Raw genomic sequence first — 13,977 nt, forward strand, 5'->3', positions numbered from 1 at the left:
TCAGGCTCAAACCTACTCTGTAGTTATTCTTCTGAAGCAACTGCACAAATATCACCAAAGGTTCTCTACTTAGGAGACTATTTTCCCCAAACTGCAGGGTTGTGTTGACTGTTAACAGAGATGAGATCCACACTGCCTGCCCTACCTTTCCAGGGTCTTTGTGAGCCCTGGAATCTAGCCCCATAACCCAGGGAGTAACATGAGATTGAAGAGACTTTGAACTTACTTCACTCTGAGGGCCCATGGTTACAAACACATAGAGAGGCATTGAAATCCTCACCAGGCACTTGAAAGGAAAGGCAGACACCATTGCCAAGTAATGGCAAGGCATTAACAAAGGACAAACACACACTTCACAGTTGTAAGATGGCTTTATGTTCCAATATGCAAAATAAAATGTCCATGCTATATATATCAAAACACTTGAAGTTTCAATACCGCCTGTCAGCTAATGTGTTTTCTAATAAAGCTTTATCTGCAGTGTGCATTTATAATATATATATATGTTTTATCTTTAACATCAAATGTAATAAAAATTTAAATAGATGTCTTTCCAAATACTTCTTCAGCATCTGTTTTCAGTAAGTTTATTTGTAAAAAAGCAAAGCTGAATTTGACATGTGGCCCGCATTTGTGAGATATATATTTATTTATATATTTATTTATATAATATATAAATAGCTATTTAGCATGCAAAGTTTAGTGATTTCGAGTTCATACCGGCCACCCTGACATCCTGGCGACGTGTGATGCTAACGGGCCAAGGAGTGCATACTCTCCTCCCCATTCTGAAGGAATGATGCGCTCCTCTGAGCTTGAATATTGAAGTACTTTCTCTCAGTTGTCCACTTTCTTCTGCCGGTGTCCTTGCTCCAGGGATGTACGTAGATTTTCTGGGATCAGAACCAGTCCAGCCGACGTGTAACATCAGTCTGGTGAGATCTCCAAGGGACATTGCCTTGTAAGGTGTGTTTGACTACCCATCATAGGCTGAGAGGCCACATGCTAAGACTGGGAGGGGAGGGGCTCCGTGCTTTATGAGGAAATTTGAATAATTACAGAGATACTGCTGATGACATTTTCCCCTCCTCTTGAAGGAAAAACAAGCATCATGAGGTGACATTCAGCGTATGACTCTTTTTGAAAGTCATGCTTCAGACCCCGGAGCTTCAAGAATCCAAGTCCAGGCCAACTCCACTCTCAGACAACTCTAAGGCTCAGGTAGTCTCACACAATCTCCAGAAGCTAAGGGAAGCAGGTACTTCTGTTCCCAAAAGTGACAGCTGCCCTTGCAGGTGGAAGGCCAGGAACTCTATGGTAAGCATGGACACCCCACCCCCACCCAGGCAAAAGAAAGGCCCTCCCTGTGCCAGAGATCTCACTTGGCCCCTGAGTAAAATCAGAGTATATTTCAGAAAGCTCTAGGTGACTCCTGAGCCCTCCACTTCTGTCCCACCCAGGGCACGTCAAGAGATGCCAGCTAAGAGTAGATTCGGCTCCTGCAGCCAAAATCACTTCTTAGATAATTGCATTTTTTTTTTTTCTTGTTTTGGCCTTAGCTGCATGTAAGAAGACAGATGTTCTCCAACCACTATGTGTAGAAGTTCAAGCAAACACACACACACACACACACACACACACACACACACCCCTTCTGAAATACCTTTCCATGTTTCTTGGCAGTGCCGGCCACCCACGGAGGTTAATACTGGATTGACATGGTCCTGGGGCTGTCAAGGATACAGGTAGTCACGTCATCCGTCAGTCCAGTTCTCCACAGTCCCCATTCCTGAATGATACTGTAAGGATGACTCCCGGGCCAAGGAGAAGCTCTGTGAGTAGAGGAAGTCATTGGCAGTGTTCAGGTGAGGAGAGGGTGGCTTCCTCTCGCATACCGCAGGGAGGCCACGCTCTCTAGAGAAGGAAGCAGAGGGTCCCCGCTCTCGGACCTGAGACTGGGATAGCTGATTGTATACACTAAAGTGGGCATTTCCTGGAGGCTGGGCACTCTGGGCGGCGATGGTGGGCAGCCGAGGCATCATCGTGGTGGCGGTGAAGTGTGTGGGGAAGGGCTGGTAAGGCACAGTCTCCATGGTCTGAACGCTGTAGCTGGTGTACGGCGACACCGACGTCCACATGTTACAGCTCAGTGGGGGTGGGGGCAAGTCGTCCACGGCAGACACCCCTGCGATCTCAGGCCCTGAACTCGAGTACATACAGGCTTCTCTGGGGGTCACCTCACTGCAGTAGGAAGGGCTCAACATCTGCTGGTCGTAGGGAGGAGGAGAACGGAAATAGTGATCGTCCCCCACTGAAGAGGGGGTCTCCAGGTAGGATCGCTTGCAGGGCAAGTCCAGGTGGCGGGCACTGTCTGTTGGAAGATGGAGAAGAGCTCAGAAAAAGGCATCCCCACCAGCCCAGGGCCTGGTGTCCTCCCTACCCTGTCCCTCCCCTCCCCCCCCCACACACACACACATCAGGACATCCTGCCCTTTTCACTCAGCACCCGCCCTGGTCCTTATGTCGCCTGGTACTCCCAGAGCCATTTGAATAAGCAGCAGCTTTTATAAGGTGGCAGTGACCAAGAAGCGGTCAATTTATGCACCCTCACCAAAGGCCATGGGGGACACCACATCCCTGGACACTGAGGGGTGTGCTGCATCAGGCAGCATACAGCTCTGATCCTTTGCCAGCCTGAATCTCAGGATGCTAAGCGGCCCTTGTTCACACTGGCATTTCTCAGACTAGCGCAGCCTTGGCCCAGGAAAGCAGAAGCAACTGCCAGGTCGAACCAGGCCCAGAGACCACATCTGTCAGAACTAGCCAGCAAATTAAGGCCACGATGTTACTGCCTCAACCCTCAGTGCCTGTGGAGAGCCTCAGGAAGGAGGCAGTGGGCCAAAGAGCTTGTAGGCAAGTTTTTGCTGTTTTGAGAAGGGCAATTTAACCCTACTATGTTCAAAGAAGACACATCAGCTGCTGTCACACCAATCCCCACATAGCAAGTGAAAAGGCTTACATGTCCAGGTTACTTTGATGCTCTCTGGAAAGATGCCACCAGCCACCACAAAACCACCTCTTAGTATCTTCTACCATCCCCCAACTGTGTGGGCTCACCTCTCTGGAGTGACATGTCTTCTCCTGGGACCCAGGATAACTGAGGCTTGAGGGCTGGGACAGCAGTCCTCTCAACAAATTTAAGAACACTTTCCTGTTGGCTTATCTTGGCCTTCCTCCTGTGCTTTCTCTAGGGATCTAGTCTGGAAGCCATGTAGACAGAGCTGCGCAGCCTAGAGGAGGGAGGGGCTGAGCACCTGGCCCCTCTGCAGATTGATTCATGGCTGCCTGGGGAAACTTACTCCTCTTTCTCCAACTTCTTCCTCTGAGTTACATTCCTATGATTGGCAAGTGAGCTATCACTCTGGGTCGGGAAAGGCCAGACAGGTAGTAGAGGCTTTAAGGCCACCCAGTTTGTTACCACAATTACTCACGTTTGTTGCTGGATTATGAAAACGACTGGAGACTAAATATAGGTATGGCTACGCTCCAACAAAGCCTTATTTATAAATGCTAAAATTCAAATTTTATATAATAACATGAGAAGCCTACATTTTTAATATACGCGGCATCAGGCCTAATTAGGCTCAAGGGCCAGTCTTGTGTCTGAGAGTGGGCTGACAGAGCATTCTAGATTATAAGCAATAGTTCCCAGACTCACTCCCAAGAGAATCATGGGGACCTCTCTGAAGGTCCTTTGGCAAGGTAACACTACTTAAGCCCAAATTTGTCTATGGAAAACACAGGGCTGGCAGCAGAGCCCAGACATGCCTGTTCCCTGGTCAGTGCTGTAAAGAAGCCAGTGTCCAGGGTGTGGTCACCCGAAATCTGTTTCCAATCACTCATTTCAACGCCCAAGAACCTGTGTGCATCCTTCAGGGATGGATGGAGAACACCACCCAAAGCACTATGGGTCTCCCTGGCTCTGGGGCTGAGACTACCAATGATCCAGCTTCCCCTTGGCTCCCAGATAGAACCAAGCAGGAGGAACCATACCCATGGTGGCCCCCAAATCAACACCTGGGGCTGGCCATACCAGGAATACCAAGGGCTCAGATGTGGCTTTCCAAGGCCAAGGGAAACTGAGAACCAGTATGCCTATACATGTATCATCCCAGAACCCTACCTCTACGCTTCAGGCAGTGGTAGAAGAGGCTGGAGTCCCTCTGTGATGGGAAGGTGTTGAGGGGCAGGTCCTGGGGCTCTGCAGCCGCAAACTGCATGTGGGCCCCATTCTCGTACTGGTAGTGCTGCAGGGCCTGGTGTGCGCTGTGCAGGGGGCTGACATCCGGCTTAGCTGAGAGTTGGCTGGAAACCAGCCTCTGCCTCATGATGCTTTTGGAGATCACTGGATACTCCTTGCTGGAGGAGCAGGGAGAGAGTGAAGATGCTTTGAGGGTTCCTGGGTCTTCCCGTCCCACCCCTGGCCAGAGCAGTCCCACCTCTGCAACCGGGCCACACGCAGGTCACTGTCATCGCTGCCCCGGAATCCCTTGGCAAAAGGGTTGTTCTCAATTTTCAGCTGTGTAATCTGTCAGAAAAGGACACACAAAGTCACTGGGAGGAGAGGGGACAAGCTGACTGGTAGGCCTCTTCCCCCAACCCAGGCCTAATGATAACTTAGGAACAGTCTGGAAAGCTACATCCCCCTCTGAAGTCAGCTCAGAGCCCAGAACCCCCCTGGGTCTTCCTTGACTTGGCTGCTCACTGGAAGCATGTCCCTGGCTGTCTGTTCTACTTGCTTCAGACCTTCTAGTGATTTTTCCAGAACTCACTCAGCTCCTGAACCCCATGATACCTTCCTGTGCATGTCAACCCCTTTACAGATCTTGAAAGACTACAAATCTGACTTGGGGGTCTTAGCCTATAACCAGGAGTAAGAAGCAAACAGGTAGAAAAGTGAAAGGCGGCTGGGGGGGTGGGGGTTGGCAAACACCAAACACCTCCTAGTTGATAGAACCCAGGTAGCTCTCCCAGGTAGCCCAGAATTGTACATACAGAAAGACTCTAGAAGAAAAGAGAGCCCTACCCTAAGGCAGACTCCATATCTCCAGTTTTCCGTTGCTGGCCATGGGTTCTGCCCTTACCGGTTAAACTACTGCTCAGTTTAACTCGCTGGCTGTTTCCCAGTGTGTCAGTCTCACTGTTTATCTGGACTAGTCTGCTTTGCTGTTCCTCGCTTGATGTACCCTGGGGTCAGCAGGCAGGTATGATGGTGTTATGATGGGTTGTGGTTATACCTTGTGGTTCTGGTAGGAGGTCACGGAGATGAAGGAGGTCTCTGGGAACACATGGGTGCAGAAGGCTGTGTTTTTGGAGCCAAAAGCATTGTTCTCGTCGGCCTTTACGATGTGTAGCCTCGGCTGGTACTTATGCATGGAGTTGAGGATGATCTGTGAGAAAAGGTCTCAGTCTGAGCTGAAAGCCAAGGGCCCAAACCCAGAGATGTCTCAAAGCTCCATCTCCATCTGGCCTCTCATTCTAGAGACACCTTACTCCAGCTTCCGTGGTGTGGGATTGTTTCCCTGTGACATTATGCTAGTCCTACACCTTTGGACCTCCTCTGAGAGATCCTAGATCGCAGTCTTCCCGTAAGCCTACAGGTACCCTGCCTTTCCTAGGACTGCCGCTGTAAGTGCTCAGCCGATGCCTCTCACATCTGCCAGCAACCCTGGTAAGAGTTTGCAGGGCAGAAGAAAGGCGGGTGGGGGAGCTGTGAGGGAAAGGTCCTGCTAGCTTGGGGCCTGATGGGTGACCAGCTGCTCGCTCGCTCAAGGCAATTCCTAGCCGGAGGGGTACGTCAACACGACAATCAAAGTTCCAGTGTGCTGCCTGGGCCGACAGGAGACCTTGAGCACCCAAGAACAGCTGGCTTGGGGAGGCAGGTCAGCTCAGAGAAGATGCTTGGTCATCAGAGCCCAGGCAGCAACATACAGTAGTTACTGCCCCAAACCTGCTTCGTGTGGCTGTGCCCCCACAGTAGTGGCTACATCGCATGCCATTAAAATGTATTTTTTATCGTTGACATTTGCCAGATGCCCTCTCATTGGAGGCCGGACCAGGAATTTGGGGCATTTTATCAGCGCTGCTCTGTTAACCCTTCGCTTTCTATCTCAGCAGCTGGCCCTCAGCTCCTCTTCTCCAAATGTTTTCCTGGGGTGCCCCTTCCAGGCTAGGCTTGCTGCTGCCTCTGTGGAATGAAATATTTAACCCTTAGGTGGCCACAGTGCCAAGAGAATAAGGCCCAGAGTGAACTCTCTTTCCTGGAAAGTCTTGCTGAATTCTGAGTCCCAGAAGGTTCCACCCTATCCTGTGCCTGGAGGGCTGGTGCTGGCCAGAGGCTAGCTGTAGGCTTTGGCCTGCTCTGCCCTGCCTTCTGAAGTTCACCTAGGTGGTTCTGGTCTCAACCTTTCTGTCTTGTACAGCAGCCTTAGCCCCTTGGGGGAAGGTGCAGAAATCTCCCTCCCCCCCCCCCGTCCCCCCCCCATGGCCTTGGACTGGAGTTCAATGAGGCTGAAGAACACATGTCCTTTCCTAGGAGCCCAGAGTGTCACCTTGCAAAGCACCTCTGGATTCTGTCATCAGGCACAGGTATTCACTGAGGGCCTCCATTCCCTGAACCCAGCAAGTGGCTCCAGCTCCCTAGGAAGCAGCCTGGGTGCTGCCAGGAGCACTGGGTTCCCTCACATGCAGTTCCCGCCACTCTCTCTTCTGCAAGGACCCAGCTCCTCTGGGAAATCCCGGTTCTGAAGCTTCTCACTCTGCCTTGCCCACGCCATATGGCTTCCTATTTCTTTTTGACTCTTCAAACTACAAACTCAGCCAGGGCTGGAAATAGAGGCTCAGTTCTCAATACCACTAAAATAAACAAAGAAAGGGCCCTCTCTTCTGTTCTTCTGCACCTCAGGCTTCTTGGCCGAGTGAGTAAAGAGCTTGTGCCTCTTCTCTGTAGATCTTGCTTTGCTCACTAGAGACAAGTTAATCTGGGCATTTATTTCCAGGCAGATTTTGAAATGAACATGTACACACTCTTTCTACAAGCACTCCCATGATGCAGCACCCCCAAATGCTGGCTGGACCCCAGGCTCTCTGGTTCTCCTAAGCTGGCATTGCAAAGGCAGAGCAGACAGAAGCCTAAACCACAGCCATTGTGCCCATACCCCAGGGAGGCTCTGCACAACCCTTAGGGACAGCCGGCAGCAGCCACCAACCATTCATGAGTACGAGCTCTTTCTTTTCCCTCCATCCAGGGCCACTTCTACCACCTACTTGGCTCCATGAAACTCTTGTGTTCAGAATGCTACCACTTCAGCCTACGAGGCAGTGTTCTAGATGACTTGGGTTGAGACTGCCAAAAACATCTTCCAAAGAACAGAAACTTCTGGACCTGCAGAGGCAGGTAGGAGCCGCCACTGGAGAAGTAGTTCTCAACTTGTAGGTCGTGATCCCTTTAGGGGTCTCATGACCCTTTCACAGGGATCTTATATGACCACCGGAAAATTCGTATCTTTACATTATGATTCATAACAGTAGCAAAATAACAGTTATGAAGTAGCAACAAGAATTTTATGGTTGGGGGTCACTGTGTTAAAGGGTCTCAGCATGAGAACCACTGCACCAGAGGGTGCAGCCAAGGCCATAGAGAAGTCCAGAAGAGTTAAGAAGCCTCCATGGTATCTCTCCACCAGCTACAAGTCCTGAGAAAGGTCGTCTCTAGGCACTAGAGTCTGCATCTGCTGAAGTATAGCCCTCAACCAGGTGGTCCCAACCCCCTCAAGCTCTTGACACTCTGGCAATTGTCTAGAAGGAAACCTACCCATCAAACCAATGCCCATGTAAACCTGAACCCTCGTCCTACCAGCCTGAGAGAATATGAAAGCAACTGAGTGACTCATACACTTGGCTTTGGTCATAAGTTCCTCAGGTACCATGTTCAACTAATTTGCCAGAGCCTCACGTTTACATCTGTTACAGAGTGATACTGGGCCAAACGGGCTAGCCACGTCAGCCACCCTACTCCATGACGAGTCCCATCATCATCATCATCACCATCATTGTGCCGCAGAAATGGGATTCATTATGTTCTGGCCACAATTCAGAAGCCTGTTCTGTTTTAACAGTTGTAATAGTGCCAAGCATCCATCTCCCCGAGAGCTTGCTATGGCATGCTTTGCCACCGAGGTCCAGATTTATCCCCGCTAGAATCCAAGAACTTGAGAGCCTGGAAAGGCACAGTGCAGAGAATGCGCTAACCCAAGCCCCTAGATCCAGATCGACAATGAAGAACAGAAGGCCTGGAGTGGGAATGTGACTCACCCAAGGACACACAGCTGGATGAAGACAGGCAGCCCAGTGGATTCCAGATGGCCTTGGGAGAGGCAACCCCACTCTGGACTAACTTCATGGATAATTAAAAGGTGTCTGCTAGACACTGCAAGGTCTCCGATGCATCTGTGTGGATACTAGCCACACAACAGTAGGCTAATGTACATTTATTTATTCATATAGTAAAACCAGATCGCCCAGCATCATCAGGCTCTCGCTAAGGACACTTCCTCCACCCTGTCGAAATTAGATTAGAACAGAGATAGGCTCTGTAGCAGAGTGGATGTGGCGGCTCACACCTGTAATCCCAGGATTTGGGAGGCTGAGGCAAGAGGAACCCCAAGAAATCAAGGCCAGCCTAGGCTGTGGAATGAAATCCTATCAAAAAGAAAGGGAAAAGAAATGAAAGAGCAGAAGAGAAAACTGAATGGAGTCAGGCAGACCTCCAGCCCATTCAAGAAGCCTTGGCCAGATAAGCCTTGGGCCTCACTCTCTGGACCTGGGGCTGGGGCTCGTACACATAGCTAGGAATTTTTTCTTTTCTTTTTTTTTTTTTTTTTTGGCCTTCTCCCATAGCAACAGCCATGACAGCCAAGGTTCAGGAGAAGCCAGGGCCTCAGCTAGGTATTTGACATACATCATACCAATCTTAACAATGTCTTTACAAAGTCAACATCAATGCCACCTTCAATTTAATAGGTCATGGGTCGAATGTTGGAAGACATCTGACAGCAATCTGAAGGAGAGGCAAAATCATACTAACTCCTAAGCTGACTTCCCTTTACCTGGCTGTGGAGGGGTGGCCTGATCGGGGAGTCCGAGGCTGGAAATGGGGAAATGGAGGCAACAAAGAGAAAAAGGAGACAGTGGTGGCGCCTGAGAGGAGGCTGCATAAAAATGTGTGGCACCTTAGGGAGGGTGGCACCTTAAGGAGGGCACCTGCACGCACTCCAGAGGGCAGAGAGATGACTCCAGCAAAGAGGGCATTCCTCGCAATCTTCTCAAAGCTGGGTATAATTTAAAGGAATTACAGTAGAAACACAAGTTTCTTTTTCAGTTCCACATGCTGATCCTACAGTTCAAATGAAATGCCGCGCATGCACACGCATACACACACAACTTGCCAAGAAAACTGAAAAAAAAAAAAAAAAAAAAGCAGAGCCAAGGGGATAAGCCCTGCCAAACACTAAATGCATCGAGAAGTCTCAGCAGTTAAAGCAGCTGGCACATGGGTAGACAAATTCACATGGGGACCAAGAATGCAGAAGGCATCCTACCCCAAGGAAAGAGGACGACTCTCCTCTACTGATGTTGGAAAAGCCAGGTAGCTGTCTTAAAAACAGAAAAGTCAGGATTGGCACCTCCCATCAAATGCCAGCATAGTTCTAAAGGATTCCTATTTTGTATTTAAAAATAAATCCAAGGCTGGCAAGATGGCTCAGTGGTTAAAGGCATCTGCTGCCAAGCCTGACCACCTGAGTTTGATCAATCGGGTCCACATAATGCATAAAACAGACTCCTCAAAGCACTCGGGAAGCTGAGGCAGAAGGGTCATGAGTTTGAGGCTAACCTGAGCTACTCAGATTCTGAAAGGCACTGAAGGAAAGTTCCCTCATAAAGAAGAAATGACTGAGGTCCTTCCAGAACCTATAAAGGAAGAAAGGATAAATTCAATCAAAAACTTCTGCCAGAGAAAACCACTGCGACTGTGAGCCAGATCAAGTGACAAACTGGCAAATGCATTAGACAAGGCCTAAATCTTCCAGAGGTATAAAGGCTCCTAAAAATGACGAGCTCAAAAATCTGAGAGGAAAATAAAGAAGAATCACAACAGTTCCCAGAAAAGGAGATTTGTGTGGAAAAGATGCCCACACTCATGGGGGCAGGGGTTGAGGGGGGAAGGAGAGGTAAATTTAAACTAAAATTGGTATCTGCAGTTCACCTGTCAAACTATTGGGAATCTGTCAAGCTGGAGTTGGGGATTGCTCTATCAATGTAACCCTGAGGACCCAAGTTTGATCCCTAGTACACATGTTAAAAGCCAGGCATGGCCAATGCTTGTAATCTCCAAGCTGAGGCAGAGACAGGAGAATCCCGGAGATCAGCGGCCAGGCTTAGCCAGACCAGTGAGCTCCTGACAGTCTCAACCAAAAAGGTAGATGGATTCTGAGGAACAACACCCCAGGCCAACTGACCTCTGACCTCCACATGCATGTGCACACAGGTGTAAATATACCACAAAAAAAGCTAGAGAACAAAATTCAAAGTCTGCCCTCCCTCCCTGCTGGTTAGGCCCGGGCAGGCACACACATCTGCATGACTCCCCAGAGAAGAAGAGGGTGACTGTTTTCAAAACTCATTCAAATTGTGAACAGGTCATTCGCTGCCACACACACACACACACACACACACACACACACACACACACACCAGTGTAAAACAAGAGCCATTCAAGCTGAATCAAAAGAATGAAAAGAATCTGAGGCTAGCCTGGTCTGTATAGCAAGGACCAGGCTAGCCAGGGCTACACAGTAAGACCCTGTCTCAGAAAACAAAAAGTGAAAAATAGCCTGGGATGGAGGCCAATTCATATACAATCCTAGTACTCAGAAGACTAAGCCAGTGGGACCCAAGTTCAAGACTCAGAAAACAAAACAAGATCAAGAAAACCTGAACCATGTGATAGCAAAATAGCTAATTCTTTCAGTGAAGACCAGCAAAGTGATTCGTGGGACTCAGCAGAGGAAGAAGCCGCGCTCTCGGAAGGAAAGGCTTTCCAGGTTACCTTGTCCACAGGGCAAGGTATAAAAGGTGTTGCGATAGCAGCCTACTCTGCCTGTATGGCTGACCACATCACAGCACAGACACTTTAATTCAGTGACTAAGTCTTTGTGTGCACCCGGGTATATGGAGGACAGAGGTCAGCATCGAGTGTCTTTCTCAGTTCTTCTCCACCTTACTCTGAGACAGGATCCCTCACAGAGAATGAATGAATGAATCTAGAGCTCACTTGTCTGGAAATTAGCCAGTGAGTCGCAGGGGCCCATCTGTCTCTACACCATAGCACTGGGGTTGACTGATGCATGCCACTGTGCAGGGCTTTTTGGGATAAATGCTGTGGACCTATAGCAGGTCCTCAGGCTCATGGGGGAGGGACTATCAGGCTTATGGGGGAGGGGCTATCAGGCTCATGGGGGAGGGGTTATCTGAGCCGGCTCCCCAGTCTCCTTGGTGGCTTATTTTTAAACCACGTGAGTGGATTTCTGATTCAGAAATCAACTGTAGAGATATAAATACGTACTCAGTTATAACTTTGTAAGCAGAAGGATGGAAAGATGGCATGCACCAAGCACACAGAGAACCCGTGCTTCCGTCCCCAGAGGGACCGAATTTGGCCTCAGAACCAAGGATAAGAAATGACTGGGGGTAAAGGGATGGAAAAGTCACCCAGGCGGGGTGGGGGGGTGGAGGGGTGGGGGGTGGAGGGGGTGGGATGGGGGGGGCAGGGAGCTGTGGTGGTTTGAACAGGTTTGGCCCCTATAGACTCATGTGTTTGTGTTTGAATGCTTGGCCCATTTGGAGTGGCACTATTAGGAAGGAGGTGTGGCCTTACTGAAGTAGGTGTGGCCTTGTTGGAGGAAGTGTGTCACTGTGGAGGCGGGCTTTGAGGTCTTTAGATATGCTCAAGCCCTATGTGACACAGTCTCCTGCTGCCTGAGAATGAAGATCTCGGCTCCTCCAGCACCACCTCTGCCTGGATGCTGCCATGCTTCCTGCCATGATGATAATGGACTGAACCTCTGAAACTATAAGCCAGCCCCAATTAAATGTTGTCCTTTATAAGAATTGCCCTGGTTATGGTGTCTCTTCACAGCAATAGAAACCCTAACTAAGATGGAGTGGCAGGATGTTAGGCAGGCACAGTGCTGTACAGGACTGCCCTCTGAGCCAAACTGCCACCATCTTCATGGGCTCAGCTGTGTCTTCTTACAAAAGATCCTGGCTGGGTTGGGTCATGGGACCCTCACCAGAGTATGCAACCACTACCGCTAGCCAGTTGTATGCAATTCTGCCTTAACTGCATCTGACCTGCTTCACTCCCATGATCCTTTCTGCTCCTGCTGCCTGTCCTTTCTCTAACAAAATCCAGGTCATACCCTGTACCTGTCCTGCCCTCCTGAGCCTCTTCCTCCACTGTTCTTACTAGAAATCTCCTTGTGGAATTTTACTGCAGAGCCCCACAACTTGAGACTGGAGAGATGGCTCAGTAATTAATATAGCACTTGCTGCTCTGCCAGAATACGTGGGTTCCATTCCCAGCACCCACATGGCAGCTTACGATAATTTGTAATTTCAGTACTGGGAGATCTGATACCCTTTTTTAAAAGCTCCTCTGGTACCAGGCATGCACCCAAAACATTCACATGCATTTATTTTGTTAAGTTTCATCAAACCCCACAGGTCGTCCAGTCAGAACTCAACCCTGAGTTTGGAAGAATCTAGCCACGTGGTCTGAGAGAGACTCCTGTTCTCAATTCCATCTGCCATAGAAGACAGCTGCCAAGTCAATACCCTCATACCTAGTCCTAGTTCCCTTTCCTGGTCCTCAGAGAATTAAGAAAAACATCAGGCTGGGGGCATGGGCAGAATAATTGCCCACCATGTGCAAGGCCCTTCATCCCATCTGAGGAGGAGAAAGGGAAGAAGGGGAAGGGGGAGGAGGAAGAAGAAAAGGAGGAAGAGGATGAGGAAGAAGAGGAAGATGGGAAGGTGGGGAAAGAGGAGGGAGGAGGGAGGAAAGGAAAGAAAGGGGGAAAGATACCAAAATGAGCATTCATGGAGGGAGGAAGTTCTGAAGATAAAGACTCTAAATAAGATACGATAACCCAAGGTGGCTGCTGTACACTTCCTACACTCAGGACTCTCTTCTTGCTTTTATGCGACGGCAGACACATGGCCAACCAGTTGACCACTTGTGAAGTGAGGGGATGGGGTGGGCTGGCCCAGAGGATCTCTAAGCTAGGAACCCCAAACCCACATGGAGGCCCCCAGGGTAATTCACCCCACTGGAACTAGCTGTGACCATCTCTAAGATGGGGCAGTCCCATCTCATTCTTCAGCTGGTTCTTTCCCAAGAAGAGGTGCCAGCCACTTTGGTGATAATGGAGAAAACTGGGTGGTAGCTGTTAGGGGTCTCCAGATGCTCTGAGAATCCAAGGAAAGGCCAGGCAGTGGTGGTGCACGCCTTTAATCCCAGCACTCGGGAGGCAGAGGCAGGTGGATTTCTGAGTTTGAGGCCAGCCTGGTCTAAAGAGTGAGTTCCAGGACAGCCAGGACTATACAGAGAAACCCTGTCTCGAAAAACCAATCCAGAGAAAGAAAGAAAGAGAGAGAGAGAGAGAGAGAGAGAGAGAGAGAGAGAGAGAGAGAATATACAAGTCCACTGGGCTGAGGAAAGTTCCCTCAGGACTGGAAGCTTGGGTGGGTGAGTTATGCAGAACAAAGAGTATGTTTGAGGCAAATTCATAGAACAAGATGGCTTTCCCGAGCTCCCAAATGAGAAGCAAGAAGGTTGACTTTCCTTTCCTGCAAGCT

General features: G+C 49.5%; 1 protein-coding gene across 3 annotated transcripts in view; it reads right to left on the minus strand.

Moving 5' to 3' along the window:
- Positions 1–630: 630 nt before the first annotated feature.
- Tbx4 (T-box transcription factor 4) overlaps positions 631–13,977 on the minus strand; it is a 29,323-nt gene continuing 15,976 nt past the window's right edge. For 2 of the 3 annotated variants that reach the window (XM_034506462.2, XM_034506463.2), the window contains 4 exons: positions 5,298–5,450; positions 4,500–4,588; positions 4,184–4,419; positions 631–2,371 (listed from right to left, as the gene is read on the minus strand). In XM_034506462.2, coding sequence (XP_034362353.1) covers positions 1,755–2,371; positions 4,184–4,419; positions 4,500–4,588; positions 5,298–5,450 — 1,095 coding nt within the window. In that variant the 3' untranslated portion in view covers positions 631–1,754. The remainder of the gene's footprint in view (positions 2,372–4,183; positions 4,420–4,499; positions 4,589–5,297; positions 5,451–13,977) is intronic. The other variant, XM_076936099.1, reaches the window with a different exon arrangement.

Source organism: Arvicanthis niloticus, chromosome 6 (assembly GCF_011762505.2).
Source record: "Arvicanthis niloticus isolate mArvNil1 chromosome 6, mArvNil1.pat.X, whole genome shotgun sequence".
In the NCBI taxonomy this organism is placed as follows: Eukaryota; Metazoa; Chordata; class Mammalia; order Rodentia; family Muridae; genus Arvicanthis; species Arvicanthis niloticus.